General features: G+C 34.2%; 1 protein-coding gene across 1 annotated transcript in view; it reads right to left on the reverse strand.

The window, feature by feature from the left end:
• The window catches only part of TTC37 (tetratricopeptide repeat domain 37), a 109,984-nt gene that overhangs the window by 50,903 nt on the left and 44,191 nt on the right, over positions 1-14,890 (reverse strand). Inside the window, 16 exon segments of the mRNA XM_043972254.1 lie at positions 2,167-2,235; positions 3,831-3,887; positions 3,998-4,059; positions 4,147-4,225; positions 4,362-4,506; positions 5,234-5,410; positions 9,951-9,969; positions 9,972-10,004; positions 10,007-10,048; positions 11,187-11,393; positions 11,396-11,430; positions 12,206-12,330; positions 12,619-12,798; positions 13,751-13,877; positions 14,432-14,535; positions 14,622-14,708. Of these exon segments, the coding sequence (XP_043828189.1) occupies positions 2,167-2,235; positions 3,831-3,887; positions 3,998-4,059; positions 4,147-4,225; positions 4,362-4,506; positions 5,234-5,410; positions 9,951-9,969; positions 9,972-10,004; positions 10,007-10,048; positions 11,187-11,393; positions 11,396-11,430; positions 12,206-12,330; positions 12,619-12,798; positions 13,751-13,877; positions 14,432-14,535; positions 14,622-14,708 (1,548 nt within the window).

Genomic DNA, 14,890 nt, shown 5'->3' on the forward strand with positions numbered 1-14,890 from the left:
GAAAAAAGATTTTTACTAATTATTATTTAGTCTCCAGAGACAAAGATTCACTAACACCTCTAGATAATCTGCTAATTCTGGGTCAGTCTTGACTATTCCTAATGGACCAGTGACTTGATTAGGCTGACACAGACTGGCCCCCCAGGGTTGTCTACTTAGAATCAGACACTGAAAGAAGGCTCCAGGTGACACTCCCCAGAGCCTGAGTCCCTGCCCCACCCCCTCCCTCCTACCCCTAGCCCAACCCCTTCAAGCTGGCATTCACAGAGAGACACTCGTCAGGCAGTCATTTCATATATCAACGTTTTCATTTTCTATTTTTTCCCCATCTTTTTTTTGAAAGTTTTTGTTAAGTATTGGTTTTGTTTTTATATCACCTTCATTTCCAGCTATTTCTTAACCCCCTTATTCTCTGACAGACATCCCTTGTAATAAAAACTAAAAAGAAAAAAAAATTCAATGAAATTAGCCAACACATCAATTAAGCCTATCAGTATATGCAAAGAAGGGAGGAAAGGGTGTTTTCTCTTCCTTTTGGGAGACCAAGCTTCATCATTATAATTACAAAACAATCAGTAAGTTCTTCCCATTTACATTGTTGCAGACAACAACTGCCCTACTGACTGATTGATAGAAGAGACCTTTATCTTCCCACTGCTGACCTCACTGGTTCAGAGGTTACATGTAAGGATTTGGAATATAACTTTAAAAATCTATTATATTAAGTTTGGTTGAATAACAGAGACAAGAATAGCACAACATAAGAATGCATGAAGGGGTTATGATCTGAGACAGGGGAGAAAATACCAGATACCAATAAAATAATGGATTTTTCAAAGTATTGAAGTTAATTCAATTCAACAAGCATTTACTAAACCCTTACTATGGGCCACGTACTGTACAAAGTGCCTCAAATAAGTAAACAAAAAACAAAACCATCTATCTCTTTTCTAAAGGTACACTGGAGAAAACAACATATACATGGAAAAATAAATACCAAATATACATAAAATAAATACAGAGTAATCGGGAAGCAGTAGGGGTGAGCACTAATAGTGATGGGATCAAATAAAGCCCTATTGGACAAGAAGGCACCTAACCTGAGCTTTGAAGGTAATAGGGGACTCCATGAGGTAGAGGTGTGGAAGGAGAGGATGCAAGTCTAAGAGGTAGCCTGTTCAAAGGCAAAAAAGCTTGAGACTGATTGTCTTATACACAACAGCTGACAGATCATAGTATAAATGGAAAGAGGAAAGAAGTCATTGAGGTAAAATCTACAAGACTCAGCAAATGATGAGGGGTATGAGAGAGGGAATTCAAGGAAAACTCTGTGTTTTCAAAGCCTGAATAACTAGAAGAATGATAATCTCAGGAAAAAGGGCTTTAGAAAAAGTTTGGGGGGGGGGGGGTCGGGCTGATGCAGAGAGAAGGAGTGGAGAAATAAGTTCTCCTTTGGACATGTTGTATTTGAGACTCCTACAGGGCACCCAAGTGGAGTTGTCCAGTACACACCTGGGTGAGTAGGAACTGGAGCTCAAAAGAAATTGGATATACAGATTTTGGAGTTATCTACACAAATCGAATCCTTGGAAGCTGGTGAGGTCATTGAGAAATAGTATAGAGAGAAGAGGGCCCAAAGCAGAGCCCTGGAAGATACCCATGCAAAAGGAGGACAAGGATGACAACCAAACAGAGGAAGAAGGAACAATCTGCCAAACAGAATAACCAGTAGAGATTAGTATCACAAAAACTCATTAAGGAGAAAGTATCCAGGAAGAAGAAATGATCAAAAATGTTAAAAGCTTCAGAGAGGTCTAGAAGGATAAGGACTGAAAAAGGGTCATGTAGAGTACCTTTGTTCCGCAAATTTTGTCAAATGAAAAAAAAATCTTTAATACTACTGAAATAACAAATATAAAAAAGTTTTTAAGAAATTTACTTTTCTTGCAAGGAAGATCTTCAAGTAAAATTAAGAAGGCATTGATAGAACAAAACTGTCTTGGTGATGAGACTTCTATGCTGTAAGATGGTATGCTTTAAAAATATCTTTTAAAAGAGTAAGCAAACCAAATATCCAAAATTTTTAGTAGAAAATTAAGATTCTTAAACAAATGAACCTATTCTCTAATATACAATGAAGATATAATGGGAATTTTCATTTCTTACCTGCCCAATCCAACACGTTAAATAAGATGGATCAAGGGACTGAGCAACTTTGAAGGCTTCATGAGCTTGCTATAAAAAGTGCACAAAAACACCATTAAATATTATGTTTCACTTTTCTGTAGGGACTAAATATAGTAATAACTATAATGCTAAAATGAAGTAGTGAGATAAGTATAAGCATGGCATCAAATTCACTGTTACTTGGGAGGGGGGGGGAATCAACTTTGTCCAGAACCATCTTTGTTTACTAAGAGCAAGTATTGTTTTATACTCTTTAGTTCCCACTGTGCAGAAAGGTGATTTTTATACATAGCAGACAGCCCCCCCTCGTTCCTGGACCAAGACAGGTTCACTCACAAAGAAAACACTTAAGTTCCCAGAGCACCCAACTATAAAACAGCCCTAGCCCTCTCCCCCTCCACTGACATCTTCCTCGCCTTAAACTTCAAACAAAGGGATTAAATGAGTCTACACCCTTTACTTCTAACCTAACTGGACCGGCAAATGTTAACAATTTGATTTATGAGCTAGAACAGAGCCCAGTGCAAACACAATACTATAGGGATTTATGAGAAAGTTTGCAAATATGACCTATTAACACTCCACCTATTTTAGTCTCTGATTTCCTCATGAGGAAAAGCTCAAACATGCCAAATCAAGTTATGGTTTTGTAGAGGGATTAACACCTACTAAAGTCAAAAGCTAAGTCATCCTAGTAAAGCTGGCTGAAACTGAAAATGGTTGAATTTATTAAAGTACTTTTCTGATATTCTATTTGTGCCTTTCTTCCTACCAAGACCTCAGCAGTCCTAATCTCTCCCACATTTCAATATGAAGGGGAATTTATAAAATTACTGTCACAAATGAAGACATGTGAGATAGACATACTTCAAAGGGACAAACTTGCTTCAACTGAAACACCAAAGGAAAAATAAAGAACACTTTTTATGTATTTACTGAACAAGATTGTGTCTAGGATGGACCATTACATCAACATTACAGCATTGCTTCAATTCATTCTCCACAATAGTTCTATGTTGATGCCAAAGGATGACATAGAGGAGGCCAATGATCACATTAATGAAGCATAAACTCCAGTTAAGTTCTATCAGTGGGAAGCTTTATGTGACAGCCTATACTCCCTAACTCTATGTTGTCTGAAAACCAAGTTCAGAAAGGCTTATCATTAACCAAAGAATGATAAATATTTTGGTGAGAGCAATTCACCAAGAGGATGGAGCCTACATTCATGGATGAAGTACCTGTACCAGCGAAATCATAGGTCTTTTGAAGCATAGTGTTGAAATATCACTCCATCAATCGACCTTTATCAAGTATGTTACCAGGTAAATTTTTTGTTTTTGAAAAGATCTATGATTTCATCAGTGTAGAGAGCATCCCTGCAGATTAAGAAATATACAACTTACAACTGTCCAGGACACTGAGAGGCTAAGTGAAGTGTCTTTGGCTACTCTCTCCTCTACAACATGCTGTACATAGTAGTGTACAGGTGTTTTACCATTGAGAAAATAAATCCCAACCTTGTCCATAAAAAGTGCAAATATCGTGAAATAATGATTGATATTCAATGTATAAACAGAAAATGCTTCTAGGTCTTTAACGTTTACCAGCCCCTGGTGCCCCTGAAAAAAAGAAAAATTTACCTCAATATTTTCATTTGCTAGATATAAAACTCCCAAGTTCGTCCATGCAATAGCATTCTGCATTTAAAAAAAAAAAAAAAGGAAATTAAGCTGCTTTACTATATAGTGTTCTCAGAAAAATAAAAATGTAAAATTCTGGAATCCTCTCAAGTGATGATTGCACTTACAATTTGTTCAGCTTGGATTGATTTGATGAAACAGTGTTGGGCAAGAGCATAGTTTCCAATGCCTGAAAAATATGGGTTATGATTTAAGTGAGCTTTATGAACATGAACAAATAATTCTCTAATGTGATTGAGTATTACTTAATTCTTACCACTGTGACAAGCAACCACACCAAGGGCATTCCAATACAAATGGTTATTACTATCCAGTCTCACTGCCTTTTTCAGACACTAGAAAGACAAAAACTTACATTTTACTTCTTGGAATTAATGGCATTGAAAATGTCAAGATCAATGGACTTTTATTTGCAAATATCAAGATCCTTGTTATATAGCAAGCTGACTCCTTAGAGTCTCAATAACATACATGTAAAGATTTCTCCAATAACTCTGTAAGTTCATTCACACAGCTTTCTGTTTCTGCTAGATTCTGTGCTTGACGATAATAATTAATTCCAAGATCACACCACGTATTAGCTGTAGGCATCAGTTTTAATGCTTGGCCATAGCACCTACAAAAATATAAGGTAATTTTTTTTTAACAACAGAGCAGCTTAGGTAAATCTATATGTTGCTTTTTTTTTTTAAGTGAGGCAATTGGGGTTAAGTGACTTGCCCAGGGTCACACAGCTAGTTAAGTATTAAGTGTCTGAGACTGGATTTGAACTCAGGTACTCCTGACTCCAGGGCCAGTGCTCTATCCACTGCACCATCTAGCTGCCCCCTGTATGTTGCTTATTAACAACAGTATTGGTAAATTACTTTCTCTAACACTGGCTATCAAAATTTAAGCATACATACTTAACACAACTTTCCTTTCTGTTAACACTCTGGAAAATACAAAGGAAAAGTAGAATACTTTATCAGTTGCAATCACACTATTACAGTTTGGCTTAACTGTTTTTCAAGAAGTACTGTGGGAGAGAATTTGTTTGGGTGTTTGTTGGGAAGTGTTTGTTGTGTCAAAACAAAATGTAGCAAAAGAAAAGCAAAATATTTTAAAACGTAATGAATAAATTAGAGGCAAGAGTGGAAAGAGAACAGGTCTAAAAGTCAGGAAAACTTAGGTTTAAGGCCTGCCTCTGACACACATCAGATTAACCTCAGTTTCCCAGGCAACCTTCTCAGGATATAAATTATAAAACCAGTTCTAATCTCCATAGTTAGAGGGAACTTCCTCATCAGAAGTTCCCTAAACCAATAAAATCACAGGTCTGGTCCAAAAAATTAATTAATTACCTTCCCCCTAGATGGAGAAGCTCCTCTTTCTTCAGTATTTGTTTCCCTTCTTTCTGACCCAGAAGGACTCCTAAAACATTCACATTCACTTTACATGGTGAAACCACATGTAAACTGGTACATGCATCTCCAATGAGCTTCCAAATACAAGAAACATCAGATCGATGCTGGAGAGCCCTGAAAGGAAAAAAACAATTACTTTAAAATATTTTCCCCAAAATCAAGTTTTCCTCTCTCTTCATCACTTAAAAAAAATGGTACATATATAATAGAGTGACTTCTTCCATTAGGTGCTGTGAATACTTTATTGAGAGTTCACTTTACTGTGAATGACTTGACTATTCACAACAATACAATGATCCAAGACAATCCCAAAGGATTATTGATAAAACATACTATCCACCTCCAAAGAAAGAATTGATATTGATGGAACAGACTGAAGCATGCTATTTTCACTTTCCTTCATTTTTTTCTTTTAATCAAATTTTCTTGTATAAAATGACAAATATGGTAATATTTTACATAATCATACATGTATAACCCATATCTGATTGCTTGCCACCTCAGGGAGTGGGAGGGGGAGGGAGGAAAAGAAGGATAAAAATTTGAACCCAAAACTATAAATAAAAATGAAAAAAAAAAGCATTCACTTAATTTGAATATAATACCTCCTTGGTACATTATGTTAAGGGCTATGCAAAATCATACCTGTATATTTCCTCTATAATTCTTTCTGTAAAAGTGACAGAAAATGTGCCTAACAGGCACCAATTAATTTTCCAGTACAATTTATTCCCAACATATGATTTTTAAAGCAGTTCTTAGTAAAGAGCTTAATGTTAGGCTCTATTATAGCAGTAAACAAGGTAGAATTTTGTCTAATTTTTTGTTGTAAACTGAAATATGCTGATTGTCGCACAGTGCCACAGAAGACCTATCCTTGAATGAAAAAGGTGGGCCTCAAAGTTATGATATACACTAGTCTGAATGTAGTGGCACAAGAGACCTCTGTTATGAGACTCAGAGTATCAAAAGACCCCCCAAAAATCCTGTTATCTATTGTTATTTCTACTAATAAAGGTAAATGACTCAAAGGTAAACAGAAATGCTAAAGGTAAAAACTGATCCCTCTCAATTAAGCTGTTACCTCCATCCTCAATCCCCCACTCCTTGGGAAAAACTGATTTGTGAATAAAAACAAGGCAATTTAACGTACAAGAACCTAGGCAATAAGATATTGCAAACAGCTATGGTATTGGCAGATGGACAAGCAGATGGAACATTTTTCATAGCCTTTTCTGCTGATGGAGTCCAGCCAAACAACATTTTTCACTGATTTCCTGAGAAATTAGACAAGCTATAGCTGTCATGACTGGAAATCTACTGGGAAGATCAGCGGGGAAGAGGATTAGAAGTCCTTTTGTCTAAGTTTCTAAAATTGATAACTTGAAAACAAGAAGTCAAAGAACAAAGGGGAACAGAAGAAAAGAGGGAATAACAACCTTATCCTCTTTAGAGACCTAATGGATTTGGTATCAATACACAGGGACACGAATTTTACCTCTCTTAAAAATCTACATTATACAGCACTCGATTTGATGTCAGAGGACCTGAATCTGGGTCCAGGTTCTTCCACTTCCTACCTGCGTAATCTCAAACAACATTTAATCATTTCTCTGACCCTTAATTTCATCTATAAAGAAGCTAAAATTCCGCAATCTAATGCACAGGATTATTTTGAAGCTTAAATGAAATAATGTATATATAAAAGTGCCTTGTTAATGAGAAAATACTTTATAAATGTGAGTTATTATTTCCTTTTTTAGTAAATCATAGAAAATAATACCTTCTGAATTATGTAAAGTAATTTTTGCCTAACACATCTTTAGCTGTTATGTTGAATAATAAAATATTTAGGCTATCAGGAAAAAACCGAGAATAAAATTAAGCTTAAGGTTAGTTTTATAGAAACATACCACCACCATATAAAATTCTTAAGCATATCATCTGTTGTAGTATTATGCCAGTCACTATACAGAGAAAAATTGCTATGCTACAATGAAAGAGAGAGAAATATAGCTAAAGGAGTTTCAAAATTACCAATAAGCACCCATCCAATCTGTGCCCTCCTCCTATACTGCTTTTCCCTTTGTTCCAAGTAGAGCAATAATTAACAAGTTAGACAAGTCTCAGGGTGAAGTTTTCCTTAACCTCTTATACAGAATCTTTGTTGCTCTATACAAAGAAGTAATTCTGTAGTAGAATGGAGAGGAGGCAAAATGTAAAAATAAGGAGGGGGAAGGGCAAGCAAAGAAGAAAAAAGGGAAAGATAAATGCTTTTATGTATATATATAAAAGTTCTAATGCTTCTCATTAATGCCTCATGCCGGCTAGGTGGCACAGCAGATAAAGTGCCAGGCCTGGAGTCAGGAGGACTTATTTTCTTGAGTTCAAATCTGGCCCCAGACAATTAATATCTGTCTGACTCTGGGCAAGTCACTTCACCCTGTTTGCCTTGGTTTGCCCTTCTGTAAAATGAGCTGGAGAAGGAAACAACAAACCACTCCAATATCTTTGCCAAGAAAAACCCAGAAGGGGTCACAAAGATTCGGACACAACTGAAAACAACTCAACAACAACTACTACAAATGCCTCTGAAGTTTTACATTCTCAATGTAGGCTTTTTTAGAGTCTTCCACAAAAAATACCAAATGTATCCTAGTCAGTGAATCAAATATTTCTATCTGCCAAATCCGATCCAAATCCTTCCAATTCCCTTCTCTTATAGGACACTGTTAGTATCTCTTTTTTACCCAATTTCACCTCATGATTTGAAGACTTATACGATTTCTAAAAAAAGGTCCCTCTATCTACATGTAGAATAGATTAACAAAATTGAATTCAAAGTATGTTTTACATTACTAGAGATATACTCTTATTCTATAGAATCTTAAATATTGTGCTACCCCACATGGCTCAAAAGTTCCTAATACAGTAAAGCACTACTATCCTGCTAGCATGGACGTTACTAATGAAATGAACCAAAGGCCAGACTACTACCACAAGAGAGTTAAAATTTCAAAATGCAAACTCCTCCAAAAATGGAAAATGTGACATGTATCTTTCAAGGATTTGTAACTTCATATTGACTGGTCTTCCCTTTAACAATAGCTATCACAACCCTGGAACCCAAAAGTGTTTTCAATTATATGAAAGTAGTCTATCACAAATAGGAAATGTATTTTTTCTGCTTTACTATGTAATACAGAATCAGGACTAAAAGAAGCAAAGAAAAAAATCTAGGAAGGAGGTAAGAAAGAATAAACTTCCTAACAATTAGAGCTATCCAAAAGCAGAAATGGCTGCTTCGAAAGGTACTATGTTACATTTCAGTTAAATATGATGTAGAGGGAATTCCTGTTCAGGAAACACAGTCTGAGGTCTCTTTCACAAAGGAGATTCTGTGATTCTAGAATGCCTTGGCTGATGGTTTCATAAGTTACTAAGGTTTAAAAAACCTGATCATCTGGTGGCCAACCTTCTAGTAAGAAGACTCAGAATTTAGCTAGGCAGTCTTCCCCTAGCTTCATACTTAGGGCTTTTCCCATTTAGTAGGATTCACCAGAGCTCATATTCTACTGAAGAAACCAGGGTTCCTTATTTGCTTTAATGCAATTATGCAGACCATGAGGGGAAAATAAAATTTTAGTGAAGAAATAAGGAGAGCATATATGATATATTCTATAATTTGCTATTTTAGTAAAATTGAAAATATGCACACTAGTGGACATATCTCAAGGCTACCCATAAAATGCTTGGTTGCTTTACACAAGAACTCAAGCCAAATGCAACTATTTCTGGCATAAAAGATAATTGAACAAAGTTAGAATTCAGGATAATCAAACCTATCTCTACTATATAAGGAAACCATAAAAGTGAGAATACATATGAAAGTACTTGACAGTAAAAGTGCAGAAAAAATAAAAGCATTATCATTTAACATATGAGAGGCAGCATGGCAGAGTGTATAGTCAGGTAAACTGAGTTCGAATCATGTTTCTGACACTTACTAGCTGTTTGACCAAGGGCAAGTCACCTCTCTGAGCTTCAGGCAGCTCTCTAAGATTTATCTACTAAGTTATAGATGGGCCGAGATCTTCATCAATGTGGGAACTCTCCACCGACAAAATCAGAGATCCTTGATGTACTGACATATTACTATAGTTATCAGATGATTCTAAAACCAAAAATATACATATTTAAATTTGATTACTAAGGAGTTGTTTTTAAGAGGTCCTTTTAAACATTTATTAAATGCTTACTCTGTGCAAGGCACCAGAATTTTTCAAAATAGGAACTAAGCTAAAGTAGCTCTTTCCTGTCTATTTTCTCTTTAGAATATTTTAGTAAAATATTCAGAAAATGCTTCAAAGTTTTGGAAAATATAAAGTGCTACATGAATGCCTAAAAGCCGCACTGGGTTTTTTTTAAGTGAAAGATAAAAAGTTTTAAATCTCTTAAAATGTTTTTAAGCAAAGCATTTTCCTGCACTTTTAATTTTATTTTGAGATTCACCAAAGAACTATTGTCGTATTCCAAGTAAAATTAGTAACATCTTAAACCTAAATTTCATTTTCTGGACTTCAAGTTTAATTGAAATTTAAAGAAAAAATAGGAAGATTGACTCAAGCACCTCATTAGAATCTGTAATACTCACCTAGTAAAGTAATCCAGGCTTGTTCTATGTGGTCCACAGCTTTCCCATCAAGGTATCAATCACATTCCTTTTGCCATCATAAGGATGACACTCACCAGACCTGAAAGCAAAAAGCAGGAATTTAATATGTTTCATAATTTCACTTGGCTAGACATGAAAATTCTGAATACTATGCTGGTCATATTCATAGGATGTTTTTTTCTTAAATACACCTTCTAAAAAATTCATAATTCCACGATTTCTACTTAACATAGTTTTAAAGATTTTTTTGGTAGGTGCCCAAATCCTGCTAAAGAATGTCAGATGGTGAGTAAATCTATGCAGGTGACATCAGTAATTATTAATTTATACATACAGATATAAAAGTTAATTAATATTTCCTTTAGTATATCTTTCTTTAAAATATGACAAAGGAACAGGTCTTTCCAGCACTATGGTAAATGTGATGTGACAAGGCCTAAGTTAGTTCTGATTGGCTGTCTTCCACTCAGGAAAACAAAGAGAAAAAGAACAGGGAATATAAAGAGAACTTACTTTAAAAAAAAAGTCATGCTTATTCTAGCAATCAAAATTCTAAGTTATACATAGATGGTCTGTTTTATTTTCTGTTGAAATCTGATAAGAATTTGGATTATATGCCTCTGGAAGTTTTAAAAATAAATGAACAGACAAGTCACTGCTGAAACTTACTACAAAAGCACAAGTCCTGCAATTTTTGAGGCATGTCTATAAAAATAACATAAGTTTAACTTTGAAGATGCTGCATTCGAGATGTTGATGGAATATCTAAATGGAAACTTTATTTCAATCATAAGAAGCAGAGTTCTCTAAGTCTAAGTATCCTACCATGAAAAACTGCATTTGCTACATTAACTCAACATAGTAAGAGGCAAAAGTCCTTAACAATGAATTCTTCCAGTATATGAAATGCTTCCCCTATAAAGCAGACGATGGGGGATAAAAGTAATACAGTTTAGGGTAACTATATAAAAATAGGATTTTACTATACATAATTCTTTTAAAAATCCTGGTTTGACCTATTTATATCTGTATAATAATAAGCTCCATTATACTGGGGGTTTTCTGAATTTGTTTCTGACTAGTAAATGCTAATTGTTGATTACAGAAATCCTTTACAAGTTAGAACATAGTAAAGACAATGTATAACTTCCTAAATGAAAGTTTACTGCTTAATAAAACTAGAAAAATTAGTGTTGCAATTAAAATGTAAAAGTTTACCTTTCAGGGCAGGTACATAATCTTCTTTCTTTTTTATGATCTGCTGATACTGAGCTATAGCCTCTTTATATTTGCCTAGGATTTGCTGTATAGCTGCAACCTTAAACACACTGTATATAGATTCTGGGTTCAGCTCGCTGGCTTTTGTGAAGGATTTCAGAGCTGTGGTATAGCCACCTCTACTCAAGTAGGCCTCTCCAAGGACTCCCAGCAGTTGAAGTCCTTTGGTCTGCTCTTAATGCTGCCTTAAACTAAAGATTTTAATGATAATGAAAGAAATAGTAAAGGAGAATATAAGTAAAATAATAACACAAGAATTTTAAAAATTATAAATTTGGCTAAATCTCATATACTCATGTCTTCTAAAATCTTGTGAGATAATATAAAAAAATATTTTACTTGTAATGTAAATGACTAGATTAGCAATGCAAAAACTTTTCCACAGAGATCCTTCTTCACAATCCTGCATTTTGTATTCAATGATGCTCCAGTTTTCTGACTTCTCAATAGGAGGATTTATCGAGTTTGATTTACCTGGTTTTGTAAATCCTCAACTTTCAATATATAGATTTCTAAAACACTGCAACAGGATTAATATTGATATTTTAGGCTAAGTATTATTTTTAATGTTTTAATTTATCACATTTCAATATTTTCATGAGGCAATTCTCCACACAAATATTTAGAATTTTAAGTAATGGAAGAAAACACTAATTATTTACCTTCAAGTAAAATCTATTACTCTGCAGGCCAGATTAAGCAAAATGACAAGTGAACTTGTGATCCAACTCTGCAGAGTTCTTAAACATTTGCTGAAAGATACAGTGAAGAAACATCCTCACATGAGGAACATAAACAACAAAAATTTACTGAGTGCTTTTTATGCAAATGACATTAAGACCTTGTTTCTACCACCACACTCCCAATATTCCACACAGCACAAGGAGCTTTAATACTTACAAAACAAATGATCTCACTAAACTGTCTGAATATGAATAAAATTTAAGACCACTTACTCAGCCACTGCTTGAGAATGCTGACCAGCTTTCAAATAGTAGAGCCCTCTTCTAAGCCAAGCCCATTTTGCTGTCCCAGCACTTGCCTTCTCAGTTACTGTTGTTAAGATAACCAAGGCAGTTTCCTAATGAAAAAAAAAATCACTCATAGTTAGCATTTTTAAAAGCAAAATACATGTGTACAACTTTCAAATATATTCCTATACCGAATAACAGATTTTTTCACATCTTTTAAAAATTTTATGTTGATATGCTATTTAAAACAAATAGCTGCATCAAGGTCACAGTAAAAACATTCTGATGAGATGAATTTATAGCCAAATGAAGACAACTACAGCTGTTCAAATTAGTGTATGTAATTATACCAAAAGCACTATGGGGAAAACAGCCAAAAGGCAAAGAAGGAGACATACCGTATCCTCAAGTTCCACACTTAAATCAACTGCAGCAGCTCCAGACTCTTCATCTGTTTCATCCAGTTCAAAAGCTTTTCTGTAACATCCCCGGGCTCTGCTCTTATCTCCCACTACCTCTTTATAGTAATGTCCTAAATAGCGGAAAACCTCACCCATGTATGTGTCCAATTTTGCAGCCTTTAAATAAAAAACACATAGAAAAAATATAAAGAGTAAAATATATTTGGAAATGTGATTTTTAAAGATACATGCAAAGAGATGACAGTAGTAATCTGATATTTGAATGTAAAATAGTTGATTAAATGTCTTTTTATGCAGGACTGATTTAAAGCAAGCGTGACAGCGATTTCACCATGATTAGAAAAAGCAAAGTCAACAAAGTATTCATTTTCTTATAAATTTGTTACAATAATTAACAGATTTTTAAAAAATTATAAAATCATGAAAACTATTCTGCTTTCAAAAAAAAAAGAATGCATAGATTTCTCAGTGTTAACAAGCAATCAAGGAAAAGGTTTGGTTTTAATTCCAAAAATTAGGGAATTCAACAGTTGCTGACTAACTAGTTATGTGACTATGATCAAGTTAAAATCTCTCAGAGCCTCAGTTCTCATCTACAAAATGAAAGGCCAGATATTCTCTCCAAGGTTCCTCCTAGTGCTATAATTCTATTGTTCTAAGTCAATTAGACTACTATAGCAATACTATTATAGGGGAAACATTCTAAAAATTACATTGGGGAGAGGGAAGGTTAATTCTCAGCTTCCTTCAGTGCATTTCTTTTTAAAAGTATTGTTTGCTTAATACTTAAACATTTCTTCAAAAGTCTATCACAACAAAGCATTATCCAAAAAGAAAAGAAAAGAAAAGAAAAGAAACAAACTGTTGTATTGTTTGGTTTTGCTTTACTGTAGGGTTTTTTTTTCCCTATTTAAATCTTAGTTACAAGGAAAGGCTTGACTGGAGAAAAACATTCAAAAATAAGTGAGTGTAAAGAAAAGACATCAATTTTTAAAAACTATTCATGAGAGATGCAATATATAAAGTGTCTGTCTAACATTTATAAATAATACTTGAATGATTCCACTGCAAATTTCTATCACATAAAGTAGATATGTCTTTTTCTCACCTTCAAAAACTGGGTAAGAGCTTTTGTTTTGTCTTTTCTCGTATCTTCACTCATGAACCAATATGTTAGTCCAAGATAGTAGTAATAATCAGCAACCTCAGCTTCCCTGTCAAGAGCTCTCTGAAATCTGAGAAAAATGAAAAAAAATGAGATTATAGAATGTGTGTTATATGTTTGGACATTCCTAACTGACACTGTGAATGTTTGCATAAATTCTAGCTTGCCAAATAAACCCAAAACATTATTTTTGAAGTTAATTTATGCCTAGCAAAATAATTTGTTTTTAAAGGGGAAAAATACTTTAAAAGCATACTGATATGTTGGCACCCACTCTGTGATAGGTAATAAAGTATGCATGATCCTTGCTTCCTGAACATTTTATGATAGCTTAGACATTAAAAAACTACAATATGGTATTTTAATTATGCTAGATATATACAAAATAAAATTATATAAATATAACACATATTAAATGTATATATGTATACATATATGTGTGTAGATATATAGAGATATATAAATGAGAAAGAGATGATAGAGATAGAGAGATAGAGATACATATGAAATAAAAATCTCCCAAATTGACAGAGAACTTTAGAAAGGATCAACTTATACAAACATGGATATTGTACAAATCCACAAGTTTCTAAACTGGTCTGCGTGCTGTCCATGTGTCCCTACCCTTTCTCTGCCTCTGGGTAGTCCTTTCTGGTAAAATGAATCAGCGCTTCCAGAGCATGGACTTCAGCCAGATTAGGGTGAGAGGAAAGAAGTTCTTCTATAATCTATAAAGAAAGATATCCTATTAATTCCATTAAACAATGTCTATGGCTTTTAATTTTTAAAAATTCAGTTTTAATTAAAAACTTACCTTTAAAGTTTTATCAGTTAAGCCTTTGTTTAGATAAGCAAGACCTTTGAGAACTAAAAGCTCTGGAATATTATTTGCATCTGAGACCTAGGAAATAATTTAAAATTGCTGTTAAATCATTTATTACTTAACTTGTACTATACAGAGCACCTTTGTCTGGGTATTATTTAGTCACTGTACATATTTACTAATAAATTGTGTTACAGTTTGGGGACCAGAAAGTCAAGCAAATGACTTGAGGAATCCAGAAATAAGTCCTACAGATCTGG

This window comes from Dromiciops gliroides, chromosome 1 (genome assembly GCF_019393635.1).
Source record: "Dromiciops gliroides isolate mDroGli1 chromosome 1, mDroGli1.pri, whole genome shotgun sequence".
NCBI lineage: Eukaryota > Metazoa > Chordata > Mammalia > Microbiotheria > Microbiotheriidae > Dromiciops > Dromiciops gliroides.